This window comes from Eriocheir sinensis, unplaced genomic scaffold (assembly GCF_024679095.1).
Source record: "Eriocheir sinensis breed Jianghai 21 unplaced genomic scaffold, ASM2467909v1 Scaffold257, whole genome shotgun sequence".
In the NCBI taxonomy this organism is placed as follows: Eukaryota; Metazoa; Arthropoda; class Malacostraca; order Decapoda; family Varunidae; genus Eriocheir; species Eriocheir sinensis.
In genome coordinates this window covers 73,822-90,132 of record NW_026111562.1, presented here as the reverse complement: position 1 = coordinate 90,132, position 16,311 = coordinate 73,822, and the positions used below count along the sequence as shown (strand labels likewise).

At 46.4% G+C, this 16,311-nt stretch overlaps 1 protein-coding gene across 2 annotated transcripts; it reads left to right on the top strand.

Moving 5' to 3' along the window:
- The first annotated feature begins 3,106 nt into the window (after positions 1–3,106).
- On the top strand, positions 3,107–14,947 carry LOC126991289 (uncharacterized). 2 transcript variants are annotated; one of them, XM_050850070.1, is made up of 3 exons: positions 3,107–3,306; positions 14,360–14,526; positions 14,799–14,947. In XM_050850070.1, exons 1-3 carry the CDS (start codon positions 3,127–3,129, stop codon positions 14,836–14,838), a joined length of 387 nt encoding a protein of 128 aa, XP_050706027.1. In that variant the 5' UTR covers positions 3,107–3,126; the 3' UTR covers positions 14,839–14,947. The 2 variants fall into 2 exon arrangements, with proteins under 2 accessions (XP_050706027.1, XP_050706026.1); XM_050850069.1 differs by having other exon boundaries at positions 14,360–14,937.
- The last annotated feature ends 1,364 nt before the right edge of the window (positions 14,948–16,311 follow it).

Here is a 16,311-nt window from a genome sequence, read left to right as displayed (position 1 = left end):
GGCTTATTGAGCAAGTATAAAAATTTAATTACCTTGGGAGCATGATTAGTGAAGACGGAGGAAGTGAGAAGGAAATAGGCAGGAGAATATGTATAGCAAAGACGGCATTCGGAAATATGAGGAAACTGCTGAATAATTTGAGTATGAATATGGAAATGCGATTGGGATTATTAAAATGTTTTGTGTGGTCAACTTTACTATATGGTTGCGAAACATGGACAATCATAGCAAATACAAAGAAAAAGATAGACGCGGCGGAAATGTGTTTTTAAGGAGAATGTTGAGAATTCCCTGGACGGACAGTGTGACAAACCAGGAAGCTCTGCGAAGAGCAGCAGCAGATAGGCAATTAATGAAAAGTATAAGAAGGCGACAACTAAAGTGTCTGGGTCATGTGCTAAGAAGGAGAGAACTAAAAAGTGACTGCTTGCTTGGAAGAGTGGAAGGAAGAGGAGCAAGAGGACGTCAAAGAATTAAATTTATGGATAGCCTGCTACAAGACATGGATGGAAGACACAGTGTGGCAGAAGTTATGAGAATGGCTGATGATGGGGAGAGATGGAGGTCCGTGATAGTGACGTCACAAGACTGGCACCTCGGTAAAGGTAAAGGACGCACCGTAAGCCTTCTAAGCAGTGGCGTACCGAGGGGGGGGGGATGACATGCCCCCCCCCCCTTTTGCAAAGAAAAATAATAATGAATAAATAAATGTTACGGGAAAATAATAGGAATATGTATATTAGTATTACGGTTACGAATGTGTGTGTGTGTGTGTGTGTGTGTGTGTGTGTGTGTGTGTGTGTGTGTGTGTGTGTGTGTGTGTGGAGTTGAGAGCTCAGTGGCACCGAGTGACCGAGTTATTTCCCCTTTGGTTTTGTTTTGAGTTAATGGAAGGTTATAAGGTTTGCTCTGAGTGAAAAAAAAGTAAGGCGTTAAATGATGGGCTCATAAAATTGTGTGTAGAGTGCGATGTCAAGCTGTCAACTGGCGGACGGGTGTTTGTAGCGGGTGACAGGAAGAAGAGGAATACGAGATTGGGATGGCTCTGGCAGAGAGAGAGAGAGCACGAAAGTCGTAAGTGTGCCTTCTCTCCTTCTTGCCTCTCATTTTTACTTGATTTTAGGTGTAAGGTGCAGTCAAAGTGATTGGAGGACTATATAATTATACTGTAGAGGCACCAAGTGAACTTGTCTGGTGACAGTGGTGAGTATGAAATATGATTCTGTATTATGATGGGGAGAGTGGCAGGCGACGCGAGACGCGTATGGGACCTGTAAGGTCGACCTTTGCCGCTATATTACCACCTTTAATGACCGTTTTGTGCTTGACAGTGGACAGTGTAGAGTGGCTGAGTGACTATTGTATGTTCAGCACCTGAACAATGGAGCTGCTGAGTTGAATAAGAGCAGGTGATCTATTTTGAGAAACATTCATTGACGACGTAGGCTCACATAGCCTATTCATGTTATCCGTATAATATTTTCTGACCACAAATTTCAAATTTCTGAAAATTATGATTGATAGATTTCATTTTCTGTTTATGTAGTACTTTTTTACTGCAGCGTGTGTCATTCCTTGAATTCAGGCAGGCTTGGGATTAAGAATAATTACTGCAAAACACGTTAGGTGAAGAATCAGCAGCCAAGCCTAATCTAAAGCAATAAGTGACCCAGGTTTTCTCATGAGTTTGGAAGTGCTCACCTCAGTTCTAAGTGTCACTAAACCCTTGCCAGAAAAGATGTAGGGGTCACAACAAGAACTGATAATGCTCTTGGAAGTGTACAGGGATCTTTTCCGTTTGGCGTACAGCGCTAAAATTAATTTTAATATAGATTTTCTTATGTATTTTTGTCCGTAGAATCCGAATATGACAACCGTTTTATGGAGAAACGAACAGTTTTTAAGTTATTTTCCGCCGCAGCCTCAAAATAGCTCGCAGAGGGCTTAGGGTCGGGGAGCATATTTAAACTACTCCAACCGAACTTTACGACCTACTAACGGGGGGGCTGCGCCCCCCTCGACCCCCCCTAATAACCAGGGGGGGCTACGCCCCTCCCTGGACCCCCCCCTCATGTATATGTGACTTATTTCAGCGAGGAGGTATTTCTCGCAACACCCGCTGCAGCCTCGCCGCGGCCAGCACCAGAGGCGACGCGCTTTCGTAAACATTATCCCATATTTTCAAGAGTAAAAAAAAAGTCCTTGAATTGGATTTTCAAAGCGTTTCCATGACTGCTGAAGGTTTGCAAACGGAATACTGAATATTACGACTTTAAAGTTTGAATTCCTTCAGTAATAGATAGGAAGAAAATAACTTTAAAGGCAAATAACTCAAAAACTGTTAATTTCTCCAAAAAAATAATGTGATATTCTGATTCTACGGACAAAAATACATAGAAAAATCTATATTAAAATTACTTTTAGCGCTGTACGCCAAACGGAAAAGACCCGTGTACAGAGCTGCATATATGCATTTCAGTCCTATCGTGATGGAAATAAGTTCAACCAACTTTTTGCCCAAGCTGAGGAAAGGTACGGAAGCCAGAAGCCTTGAACAATCAGTGGTCATCAGTAACATAATTAAGGCTAACCCTCCAACAGCAAATGGCATGCTCCTCCCTTCTCCTTTGTTGTTTTACTTGCAACAATAAACTATATCAATCAATCATCAATCATAGGAGTACTATCGAAGAGCTATTTTTCTCCCATTTTCGGACACTGCTATAGCACAACTCAGGGAAAGGTTTGCATCTGAATACATTAGGAGTTTTTGTTGGGAAATCTAAGTATCGTTAGTTTTGTGGGTGGGACATTTTTTAGCCTGAAATCGGGAAAAATAAGCAGCTGAGTACGACACTTTGGCAACGTTGCGAGCAGCGTTGCCATATTGTCGTACTCAGAACATCGCATTTTCCTGTTTCTGACCCATAACAATTGCAGATAAACATCGATAATTAACCATCTGAACTCTAATTGTGAATGTATATCGTTATCAGTGTTGCCTCGACAGTTTTGGGCCTCAAGCAGAAGAAAAAATTATGCCTAGTACGACAATATGGTAACGCTGGTTGTGAACTTGCGAGCGACGATGCGAGTCAGTGCTCCGTCCACCACCATCGAGGCAGGATGTACGGCGGTGCTCTCCCTCCTCCTCCACCTCCTGAGTATTCCTGGCGGGCAGCGATGAGCAAGCAGAAGAGACGCAACGCCTTCTTCTTCTACTTCATGATGGCCATGAAACCCGAAGTGGAGGAGCGGCTCAAGAGAAAGGTGGAGATGGCCAAGCTGGTGACGGCGGAGTGGCAGGTGAGGTACCGCATGGCACTCACTGGTTCCTCCTGTATTCTTCCCTCCCTCCTTCCTTCCCCCGTGCCTGTCTTATCTAGGAATGCTTATCTAGGAATAAATAGTGGGGAATTAAGAGGACTTCTTATGATGCCCCCCACCTCTTAGGACTAGTTAGCCAGTATCGTAGTTAATCAAATCAAGGCGTCTGTCATAACGCGCTTTAAAAGTGGCTATTGTTGGGGCAGTTACCACACACTCATTGTCATCAGGGTTGTGTGGGCTGCCGGGTGCTCCGGTAATGGCGATTAGGCGAGGTGTGGCACTGTTACGTAAGACTTGCAATCAAGCTTCAAGGGTTCATGGCGCGGGTTCGTGGCAGCGCTGACGTGCTTACCTAGCGAAGATAGAGTTGGACTGGGGTGCTGAAGGGGACCGTGCCATCTAGTGGCTGGAGGGGGCCCGGGCCCATATAAGCTAAAATATCAAAATATTCAAATAATACACATTGGCATGGGTTAAGTCCAGGGGCCCATGTGTCATTCCCCGGGATTTTCTTTTTCTATTTCCTCTATTTCCCAACACGTCCTCTGCTTGCATCGAAACACACGAGAAATTAATCAAGACAAGGTGAGGGTATTCGCCGGCTGCCTGGCATTGAACCAACGTGACGGAAGAGCCACTCTTTACCGAGTCGGCCAAAGAGGTACCCCGCTGGCTAAGTGGGTTGTGGGAGGCTCGTTCATCAGGCCTAGTCGCCGCACTACACATGTACCTTGGGGGGCCCATGTGCCATTGACAATTAACATAGCATATAAGTTGTGATCAATATTGAAAATTTAATGAATTAAAATATGTGGGTCCTGCAGAGCACTTCGGCGGAAGTGGGACCAGATAAATAAGAAACACGAGTAAGTACATTGGCACACGGGCACACAGGCTAGTCCGATCCTGAGTGAAGATGCTTACCCAGTGAATGTATAAGAGGCAAGAGAGTCATAAGGGCCTGGTGCCTCTTCTCTGTTTCTGTTCAGCCTCAACCTGGTCATATCTGTTCTTAACCCGGTGGTGGCAGCGGGGATCATGTTTCTTAAAGGACCCTCTAAGCGAATTAATGAGAAAAAAATCATCACTCGTGCAAACCATTTCATAATATATATCAACTCATTTGTGATCAGTCTATGCTTCATCTATTTTGGGGGGGTTATGTCATGGCAAAAATTTGGCCCGTTGCTGGTACACGGTAAAGCCACAAATTTGGCCTGTCGCTGCTACCGTGTTAAACATATTCACACTAGTGCTGGTGATTACATGTTCAGTGAGGCTGTTCCACTTGTTAGTAATCCTCAGGGTTGGCATTAAAAAACCCACCCAAAAACACACAAAAATAAACCCAGCCAGCCAGGCAGGGAACTCACAGGCACAGGTGGGCAGCACAAGTCAGAAAAGATACACTACACAAAATGCTTGCTTGCACCCCTGACTCCCAGTGGCACCAACCAACACCTGCCATTATTATTGTATCAGAATATTGGTAAACATTAGAACAAAAATGCATTTCATATGTTACACTCCCATTGAAAATTATGATATGTTTTTCTACACATACGATGTAATGTGTATATTATAACATACATGTGAATGTGTGAATGTATGGCCCAGCGGCGCCAGGACGTTACCCACAGACGCTACGTTGTGCTTAGGAGGTGCTCCTTGCCGTGGGAACGGTGCTGATTCAGCAAGCATGCTATCCGCTGGCCGCTCCTGTACCAAGAGAAGCCGGCAGTTCAGGGCGGGCGGCGGACGAGAGCACAGGACTTCTCGGAGTGTGCGTACGACTTACGACTCGTCCACAAAATACTGTAACTATTCTGTGAATATATTTAAAAATCAATACAACCATTTAATCAACCAGAGAGAGAGAGAGTAAATTAAGTGAACTCAAAGTGAACTTAACGGCTCCGCTCGGCCAACACATAACCCACATCACTTAACTAAAAGGCTATTGTGTGGCCCGTCCGAGTCGAGTCAGCACACTCCACCACACCACCCCGCTCGCCCCGCCCTGCGCGCCCCGCCCCGCCACACCTCGCGCGCCCCGCCCCGACGCGCCCCGCGCGCCCACATCGCCCATTGTCGGGATCCTGCTTCCCAATTCTGGGACGCCCCCTTGTCTGCCTACGACACAGTCATTCGTGGGTGGGCGCTTACATTCGCCTTGGTGGAGATCTTGGTGGAGCGTGGTCGCTCCTCTGCCCCTTCCTCACCGCTGCCAGCCGCTGCCGGGCACTGCCGGCGGTCTCTCTGGCCGCTCCAAGGACGCGGGGACAGCCAGCCAAGGACGAGGGCGAGCCAGCCGAGGACGAAGGAGTGCCACGGGCACAATCTTCACACTTTTTTTTATGGTATTCACATGCATGTAGCTGACACACCACTAATTATATTAATACACCACTTGTTGATGACATTTCAGGTGATTTTTTTTTTTTTTTTTTACGTGCTTTGTGTGTCTCCGTGTGGAGCCGTATCTAGTTTCCCTTAGGCTGTTGACTTTTATTCAGGTGTTGAGGGATGTTTAATATTTTTCCTGATTTGTGAACATTGTTTGCATTTTATATATAATCATTCATTTTCTTTTCTCCTTTCTTTTGTGTGTTTTATTGCACAGTGGGGAAGTTTTTATCATGCTAAGTATTCACTCATTGTTCTTTTCCCTCTTTTTAATGCGTTTTGGAAGCATCTGAGGCGAGTGAGCACACACTTAGCGGTGATACTTTTTCTTTTCCCATATTTTTCCTCATGAAGCCATATTTTCCTAATGCCTTTTTTTTTTAAATGGCAGGTCAGCCTGATAAAGAGATAGAAATTTTGGCCAAGGAGTTCCAGAAGTTACTGCAGGATTCGGAAGCGCCCGCCGAGGATGTCAATTCCCGTGTCCTAAGGAGCGGGTCAACTCATGACAGAGTTCCTCCTCCTCCTCCTCCTTCTTCTCTCCCGCATGATAACAAAGGTAATATCTTGACTAACCAAGAATCCACAATGGCTACTAACACTATTAAACTTCTGCCGACTACGGCATCAGTCAGAGCTTTCGCAGGCAATGAACCGGATTACAGTGCGAGAGACTTCATCCTGCAATGCGAGGATGTTATGAACAACTCATTTGTGTCAGAACCGGGTGATAAAATCTCCTTCATTAGGTCTAGATTAAAGCCGGGGACAGAAGCATCAGCTCTTATGTACACCAGCGCGTTCATGGAACCGCAACAAACCAAAGATTATGCCCAGTTTCGGTCACATTTTTTGGAGTCTTTTTGGGAAGATGTTAGGCACAGCCTCGTCAAAGGTGTTAATGTAGCTGTGACCAAATTGATTTCAGCTGTGGAGAGTAAAGAGCTTTTAGCCGGACAAGTAGACGCCTATCGGTTGTCTACTGATATGGGCGTCTATCTGAAAGCTGGTGGCTGGACTGAGGGAGAGAATATGTCTATCCAATGTTCTCAAATTTTTTGAATTTTTTGTATACATGGCTGTCATCAAGGGCCAGTTTCGAAAAGGTTCTTTATCCCTAGCCTACGGCCCCGCTGACAAGTTGCACGACTTCATGCTTAAAATAAAAACTAAGATGGAGGAGAAAGACGGAGCGCCAGTCCCCGCTGTAGCCTCTGTCGACCAGAAGGCCGCTAATGTTAGCGCGTCCTCAGCAGTGGTGGCAGCCACCACCGAAAAGCCTAAGCGCCACTGTTCGTACTGTCAGCGCGACGGTCATACGGTTGACTATTGTCTAAAACGTCAGCGGGATCGCAAGGCTACTAGGGAGAAGGGAGGCTCGCCGATGTCAGGCAAATCTGCTTCTCAGAAGACCCCGGCCGCTTCAAAAAGTCGAGCCGCGGGCTACCACACTGGCAAGTTCTGTTTTGTCCACGGTGCTGGTAGACACATCACAGAGGAGTGTTTCTCTGTGCTCCAGTTAAAGAAAGAGCGAGCAGGAAAGTTCGTGAAGGGGTCGGGGGAAGCCGAGCGCCCCCCCAAAACCGACCCAGGGTAGCAACCCGGGGGGGGGAGGAAACCGAGACTGCAGTGCAGGCTGACAATAGTAGCTTGTATGAATCTGCTGTGGCCGCGTGCAGTCAGCCTGAAATTATGGCGCTTAAAGTCAAGCTGGGTCCGCTACAAGCGTCATTTGCGGTCGACACCGGCGCGGCGGTTAATGTGTTGTCTGAAAGGACATAATTAGCTTTGAAACGCGCGTCGCGGGGAGGCCGCTACCAGCTACGACCCTCGGACCTGAGCCTTTGCGGTGCCACCGCCGACAGGCTTAACATCCTTGGATTGGTGAGTTTACCAGTGAGTTTGGGACGAAACACCCCTGTCATGCGTTTGGATTTTTACGTGACTTCAAACTTTTCCCTGCCGTCTGACGGTCTTCTTGGGTTGTCGTCACTGAGGTCTAACCGCATGGTAATACTTCCAGATAGTAATACAGTAAGGTTTCAAGGGAGGTGTTTCAAGGCCATGGATCAACCTGTGCGCCTCGCTTCTCCCTGGGAAAGAAGAGAAATACCCAGCAAGGGTCGGGAAAGTGTTTCTCCTGAGTCGGTAGTGCATACCGTGCCGACTCTTTCCACGGTGCCGGTGCATGGCGCGGGCACCACCTCACTTCATGGTCAACCACCAACACCAGCTGACGTTTGCAGGGGATGGAGAAATGTCAATGCGATAGTCGTGGGGAATCCCTCAACGAACCGCAATGCACATCCCTGTGTCAGTCCCTAACGCCACCGTAGGTTGTGACATCTGCCTAGAAGGGCCTAGTCGTGTCAACACGCTAGCGATAGAGTCCACCCTTAACACGGTGCGCGAGGGAGGTAGGACCGTAGCTTTAGTGGTTAATGCCACTGGCGGTCCAGTGAAACTCAGAAATGGAGTCATTTTGGGTCGCGCTTTAGCGTTCGACGGACAGGTGTCCCCAGACCCTTTAGAGTTAAAGCGGCCTTGTGTCGGCGAAGCGGGTCAACCCGCCGCCGGCGACACATCTTGTCAGGCCTCATCTGTCGATTCTTTAGTCAAAGTGGTCGATTATCCCGAGCTTAAGGGCCCGCTTCTGAAGCTTTTACATCAGTATCGTGATGTCATTGCCCTGCCCGGTGAACCTTTAGGTGCGACTGCTACGACAGAACACAACATTAGGGTTAAACCCGACACCAAACCGGTGTACATTCCTGCGTACAGACTACCACACAGTCAAAGGCAGGTTGTAGATGAACAGGTTAAAGATATGTTGGACCAGGGTGTTATTCAGCATTCCCGATCTCCGTGGAACTCGCCCTTGTTTCTAGTCCCTAAAAAGGACGGGAGTTTCAGGCCTGTCATCGATTTTAGGAAAGTAAATGAGGTGACTGAGGATGATAGGTACCCACTGCCTGTTTTAGGTGACTTGTTAATGTCCCTGGGGCAAGGGAATACTATTTTCAGTAGTCTTGACCTTTTAAGTGGGTACTGGCAGGTGCCGATGGCAGCTGAATCCAGAGAGATTACAGCCTTCAGTACCCCTAGCGGTCATTTTGAATGGTTAAGGATGCCATTCGGCCTCAAAACCGCACCCATTACTTTTCAGAGGATGTTCAACACATTGTTCTCAGACATGATAGGCAAAGAAGTCTATGCATATTTAGATGATTTAATCATCTGCAGCAAGGTTAGCAACAGTCACCCAGCTAAACTAGAAGCGGTTCTGCTTAAACTCAGAGGCGCTGGCCTTAAGGCCAAGCTGACTAAATGTGAATTTTTAAAGGCGAAAATCACCTTTTTAGGCCACACTGTTGATGGAGATGGTATCCACACGATGGACGATAAAATATCGGCCATAAAGAATTTTCCGCAACCCCAAACCGTCGAAAACGTTCGGTCTTTCCTTGGGTTGTCCGGCTACTATAGGCCTTTCATACAAGGTTTTGCCAAAATTGCTTCGCCTCTAACGCAACTCTTAAAGAAAGAGGTCCCTTTTCATTGGAATGCCCCACAACACAAGAGTTTTACAGACTTGAAGTCAGCGTTAATCAACGCTCCAGCCTTGGCATTCCCGGACTACAACGTCCCTTTTACACTTTTTACAGATGCCTCAGCCCTGGGTCTTGGTGCTGTTTTGATGCAACCGGACGCTCGCGGTAAAAATCGCGCTATTGCGTACGCAAGTCGTACTTTAAACCAGGCTGAGTCGAACTATTCAGTGACCCACCAGGAAACCCTAGCGGTTGTTTGGGCTCCTAAACATTTTAGGGATATTATCCTTGGCTATCCTGTCACTGTCTTTACGGACCACGCGCCAGTCACCGAGCTTTTTAAGGGTAGAAACCTCACCGGTCGCCTCGCCCGGTGGCACCTGACTATCCAGGAGTTTGGGCTAACCTTTAAGTATTTACCTGGCCGCGCGAATGTCGTCGCGGATTCACTGTCTAGGAACGTACCTGTTGGCTCAGTGGCAGAAGCGCTTACTGAAATTCAAAATTTCTGTCTTAGGGATTTAGCAGCAGCCCAGCGTCGCCATGACGTTTGGGGTAAGGTAATATACGCTCTGGAGTCGGGTGACGAAACAAGTCTCCCGCCACTACCTGTGTCTTTTTCACAATTTTTCTTGTCACAGGACGGTGTCCTGTGCCGCTACTGGCCCCGCAAAAAGGAGTCTGTCGCACAGTTTGTGATACCGGAGTGTTATGTACCGGCGGTGCTGAACTTAGTTCATGACGCGATCATTGCTGGTCACCCGGGGAGGGAGCGCACACTAACAGCGGCCCGAGCGGTCTATTTTTGGCCAACTATGCGTGTAGATATTGACGCGTATGTGGCTAAGTGTGTCAAGTGTGCCCAACATAAAGGGACGGTGCCTCGGCCTGCGCCGATCCTAGAATACCTGCCCGGCCTTGGGATGTAGTTTCTATTGACTTGCTACAGCTTCCCGCCAGCCACCAGGGCTCTAGGTACCTCTTAGTTTGTGTAGATCACTTGTCTCGGTACGTTGTTTTAGCCCCGGTGAAAGATAAATCTGCTAAGTCCATTGCTCATGCCCTGATTACTCATCTCATTTGTCCGTATTCCACACCTAGAGTGTTGTTAAGTGATAATGGAACCGAGTTTCGAAATCAACTTTTAGCAGAAATATGCAAACAGTTTGCCATTACACAATCTTTTACAGTCATTTATCACCCAGCCAGCAACGGCCTTGTTGAGCGCGCGAATAGGAAGATTTTAGATGTCTTGCGCCCGGTCGTTAGCGGACTTCAGCATACATGGGAGGACTGGCTAGCATATGTTGCAGCAAGCATAAACAGCAGTGTTTGTGAGTCAACGGGATAATCTCCCCACTACATAATTTTTGGGGTTGAGAAGAGACTCCCGTATGACCTGCTTGGTAGTTATCATTCACCTGTATATAATGTAGATGATTATTCTAAGGTTCAACTCAAGGTTTTCACAGATGTTCATAGAGAGGTCAGAAAGAGACTACAGGCTACATCTGAGGCTATGTGCTTGCAGCAACACAAGCGTGCCGCCCCTGTTTCCTTGAAAGTGGGTGACTTTGTTATGATTCGAGTCCCAGAGAGACATTCAAAGTTGTCCCCTAAATTCGTGGGCCCACGCCAGATAGTTAGGCAACTAGGTGGTCAGAAATTTGAGCTTTATGATCTCATTTTTAATTCATATGAAATTGTGCATAGTGATCGCCTCAAAAAGACAGACGCCCAGCCTGAGGTCATCGATTCGACTTTAGTTGAACCAGCGAGAACCGCCTGTTTGCCTCAGCCTGACGATGCTTTGTCTATCTTTCCAACACACGACTATAACCTGCGTCCTCGCAATTACTAATTTATTTGGTTCCTGAGCTTTTGCCTGCATCTTTTTCATGTGAGAGGGGAGTGCTTGAGTAATACTTTTCACTCTGACTCACTGTTTTCTTTTTATTGCTGAGTTGATGCAGGGCAGTCAGTCTCCTTAGTTGTTGGGACCGTAATAATCGAGGGTGTAGACTACCATAGGGATAGGTACTTTTAACCTTGAACCTCATGTGCTTCTGCTTGAAACAGACATTTTTCTCTGCAAAGACAGATTTAACTACACTTGGGCAAATGCTGTCCCTAACTTTTATTGTATCCAGCATGTGAATACCTTTCGGCTTTGGAAGTACGCAGACAAGTCTTACTTACTTACCTTTTCCTTGACATACCACTGTTAACCGTTACGGAAATTATTTTTGACATCAAAGATGTCAGTCATCCACGCTCGTTCCGGTCGGAGGATAGGTGGAAATTTGTCTTTTGAATTTGCTGTTTATTAATGCTGGAATTACTTTAACTATTTATGCTGGATTTATATATTTCAGTGAGATTTGTTACAACGGTGATTTCACAACTTGGTGACAGGATTTTCTTTTATAGTGCTGTAGACCTGAAAAACGGAGTATCAGGAGTTAGTGGTGCTAACCCAGTCAGATGCTTCTAAAGCTCTAGAGACTTGCCCCTATCGTCACGTCGTCCCTAAATCGCTTTTCCACAGGAGGTTCTCCGGATTTCACTACTTATTTTTCACACTACCAGTGTTTGTGACAGTGGTCTGTCCTGAAGGTTCAACTTATAGAGAGGTTGCAGGTCACCTGCGGCCACAAATGCCATCCCAATCTATCCTATTGACAGTTTAGTGAATCTCACCTTTTCTGGGATGAAGTATGTGACAAATAGCCTTTCCGAGCTAACCTTTTCAAATTTCTCGGAATTGGAGTCAACTGTCCATGACTCTCTACCGGTTTACCTTGCCCCATATGTACATTACCCATCACTGATCTTGCCGGTGGTTCTTTTTATCATCATTGTCATCCCCCTATTCTGCCTTGTTAAGCGGGTTCTGACTTTGTACAACCATCTTCAGGCAAGAGTTGCCCCACCGCGCTAAGTTCGTACGCATTGTGACTCGAAGACTCAGTTTGTCTCAAATCTTCTTCAAGGATTTTTTTTCCTTTTCTTATTACTATTCCAAATAGCTCCATTACCATGTATCCTAATGACAATTTAGTCAATTTATTTTTCTAGGATGTATCTTGTAAATTACTACTCGAGCTATTATTTTGTTTTCTCGGAATAGTGCTGAGCTTCCTGTTTACCTCGCCCTGTATGTACTTTGCCCATTTATTGTTACTTCCATGATTATTTTTATTGTCATTGGCATTTCCCGATGTTGTATCGTTAGGCGGGCTCTGACTTGTATATATTTTTTTTTACATGCAACCACAATAGGCCCTCGTTTAACTAGTACACATTGTGCGACTGTAACATGGGTAGGTACACTGATTTTAAGGGTCGGGTGAACCGCGAGGTCGCGACTTTTTCCGTGACCGAGCGATGTAATGTATATATTATAACATACATGTGAATGTGTGAATGTATGGCCCAGCGGCGCCAGGACGTTACCCACAGACGCTACGTTGTGCTTAGGAGGTGCTCCTTGCCGTGGGAACGGTGCTGATTCAGCAAGCATGCTATCCGCTGGCCGCTCCTGTACCAAGAGAAGCCGGCAGTTCAGGGCGGGCGGCGGACGAGAGCACAGGACTTCTCGGAGTGTGCGTACGACTTACGACTCGTCCACAAAATACTGTAACTATTCTGTGAATATATTTAAAAAGCAATACAACCATTTAATCAACCAGAGAGAGAGAGAGTAAATTAAGTGAACTCAAAGTGAACTTAACGGCTCCGCTCGGCCAACACATAACCCACATCACTTAACTAAAAGGCTATTGTGTTGTCTCACGACTTCTATCAACTGGAGAAAGCAGGCAACGGCACACCGGACCTGACGTGAGATAACAGTTCGCGCCTTAATCAAAAACACAAAAAAACAGCTAACAAAAAGGCTAACAACATGTTTTCAAGAGAGAAATAGGTTGTGTTGAAATATATAGATTTTTATATCCTGTATATGAGAGAGAGAGAGAGAGAGAGAGAGAGAGAGAGAGAGAGAGAGAGAGAGAGAGAGAGAGAGAGAGAAAGTCTAACCAAGATAGCCAGCCAGACAGAGCACAAGATATGTACAACATATGCACACCTAAAAAGTAAATTTTCATGTGTTATATAATAAATTAGCTTGCGTGAGTCCCCCATCCAGTACATTGTCCCGTCCATCAGGCTCAGCCCAGCAATAGGTCTGGCTTGGCCCGCTCAGGCATCACACATATCAGGCTCCTTTCACCATCATGGCTATCATGGTATTACATGTATATCCATAAGATGTTTATTTCAAGGATTATGAGTGCTTGAAGAACAGCTATTTGTGGCCCAATCCCCCCCCTGAGTGAGCCCTTGTGGTCAAAACACCCGCCCTTCAGGGGTTCAAGATCATGTGGGATGTGCTCACTACTCCAGGTCCATAACTCTTAGAGAATGAACTCCAACACTTAAGCCCTGAACTTAGGTATTTAGATGAATTGTATGTTTTTAATCAGTTTCTCATATTCCAACTTTGCCTTGAGAGTCAGTTTTTTACTTAGTTTTTAACCCGTCCGCTGCGATTGGCACGGATTTGGCTTTCACTAGTAGCCTGGTAACGTATAGTCCCAGGTCTTTCTCTGCCTCTGTGGTGGATAGTGGAGTGTTTCCCATGTGGTATTGGTGTGCTGGATATCCCTTCACTGGTAGCCTGGTTACATACACTCCCAGGTCTTTCTCTGCCTCTGTGGTGGATAGTGGAGTGTTTCCCATGTGGTATTGGTGTGCTGGATATCCCTTCACTAGTAGCCTGGTAACATACACTCCCAGGTCTTTCTCTGCCTCTGTGGTGGATAGTGGAGTGTTTCCCATGTGGTATTGGTGTGCTGGATATCCCCTCCCAAGGTGCAGGACTTTCCATTTTTCTTCATTGAATTGTAGCAGCCACCTTTTGTGCCTTTCCTATAACATGGTGAGGTCTTCTTGTAGGAAATCCACAGTCAAGGGGCTATGCAGAATTTTCCAGGCTTTTTTTTCCCCGATGCAAATAGTTATAACCTGTATGGGGTGATGAATGTACCCTCTTTACCCCCCTCCCACAGGCACTCCCAGAGGAACAGTGGAAGAAGTACCAGCTGATGACCGGAGAAAGCAGGGAGAGGCTGGATTGCCGAGGGGTGACGCTGCGCTGCCTTGACGAGGCTGCCCAGGAGAAAAAGCACCAGGCCGAGGAGATGAAGAGGGACATTGTCGACTTGGTGGACATTATGTGTGTGTGTGTGTGTGTGTGTGTGTGTGTGTGTGTGTGTGTGTGTGTGTGTGTATCACAACCTAGTTCAGACCTCACCAAAGCATGCATTGTGTTCAAGTGATCTCATACAAGCAAGCATATTAAACCGGCAGCAGCGACGGGTCAAATTTGTGCCATGATATAATTATACCTCCCAAAATAGATGATGCATAAACTGATCACAAATGCTTTGATATATATTATGAAATGGTTTGTGTGAGGGGTGATTTTTTCTCATTTTTCTCGCTCAGAGGGACCATTAAGAAACATGATCCACCACCGCCTGGTTAATATGTGCCGCCGACGATCTGTTCAGCAGGATGCAGCGTGCTCTGAGGCGACCCCGGGCAGGAGGCAACATGTGACCTCGTGCGCCAAACCTTTGACCTCTGTTCAGGAGCAGTAAATAGCGGCTTTTTTATTTTTTTATGCCCTGAACTGTCTCCTTAGCTGTAAAAAAAAATCAAAATACTGACTCATTGCCGTCCTGGGGTGAACAGACTGTGATCCAGGTGAACGTATTACTCGGGTAGCTTATTCACTGAGGCGTGTGTTGCCGGCGAGAAAATGAGTCATCCTCACTCTGCTCCGAGTCTATTATGGAACATTATCTCTCTCTCTCTCTCTCTCTCTCTCTCGGCCCACATTTCGACCGCCACACACATTTGACCAGGCTTTTCTAGGAGTTGTGGGCATTTCCAGGGGTAGCTTTGTGACCCTTCCTCTGTACTGTGAACCTAAGAAAACACACATTTGACCAGGCTTTCCTAGAAGTTGTGGGCATTTCCAGGGGTAGTTTTGTGACCCTTCCTCTGTACTGTGAACCTAAAGAAACACACATATGACCAGGCTTTCCTAGGAGTTGTGGGCATTTCCGGGGATAGTTTTGTGACCCTTCCTCTGTACTGTGAACCTAAAGAAACACACATATGACCAGGCTCTCCTAGGAGTTATGGGCATTTCCAGGGGCAGTTTTGTGATCCTTCCTCTGTACTGTGAACCTAAGAAAACACACATTTGACAAGGCTTTCCTAGAAGTTGTGGGCGTTTCCAGGGGTAGTTTTGTGACCCTTCCTCTGTACTGTGAACCTAAAGAAACACATGACCAGGCTTTCCTAGGAGTTGTGGGCATTTCCAGGGGTAGTTTTGTGACCCTTCCTCTGTACTGTGAACCTAGGAAAACACACATTTGACCAGGCTTTCCGAGGAGTTGTGGGCATTTCCAGGGGTAGTTTTGTGACCCTTCCTCTGTACTGTGAACCTAAGAAAACACACATTTGACAAGGCTTTCCTAGGAGTTGTGGGCATTTCCAGGGGTAGTTTTGTGACCCTTCCTCTGTACTGTGAACGTAAAGAAACACACATATGACCAGGCTTTCCTAGGAGTTGTGGGCATTTCCAGGGGTAGTTTGTGACCCTTCCTCTGTACTGTGAAGCTAAAGAAACACACATATGACCAGGCTTTCCTAGGAGTTATGAGCATTTCCAGGGGTAGTTTTGTGACCCTTGCTGTGTACTGTGAACCTAAAGAAACACACATATGACCAGGCTTTCCTAGGAGCTGTGGGCATTTCCAGAGGTAGTTTTGTGACCCTTCCTCTGTACTGTGAACCTAAAGAAACACACATATGACCAGGCTTTCCTAGGAGTTATGGGCATTTCAGGGGTAGTTTTGTGACCCTTCCTCTGTACTGTGAACCTAAGAAAACACACATTTGACAAGGCTTTCCTAGGAGTTGTGGGCATTTCCAGGGGTAGTTTTGT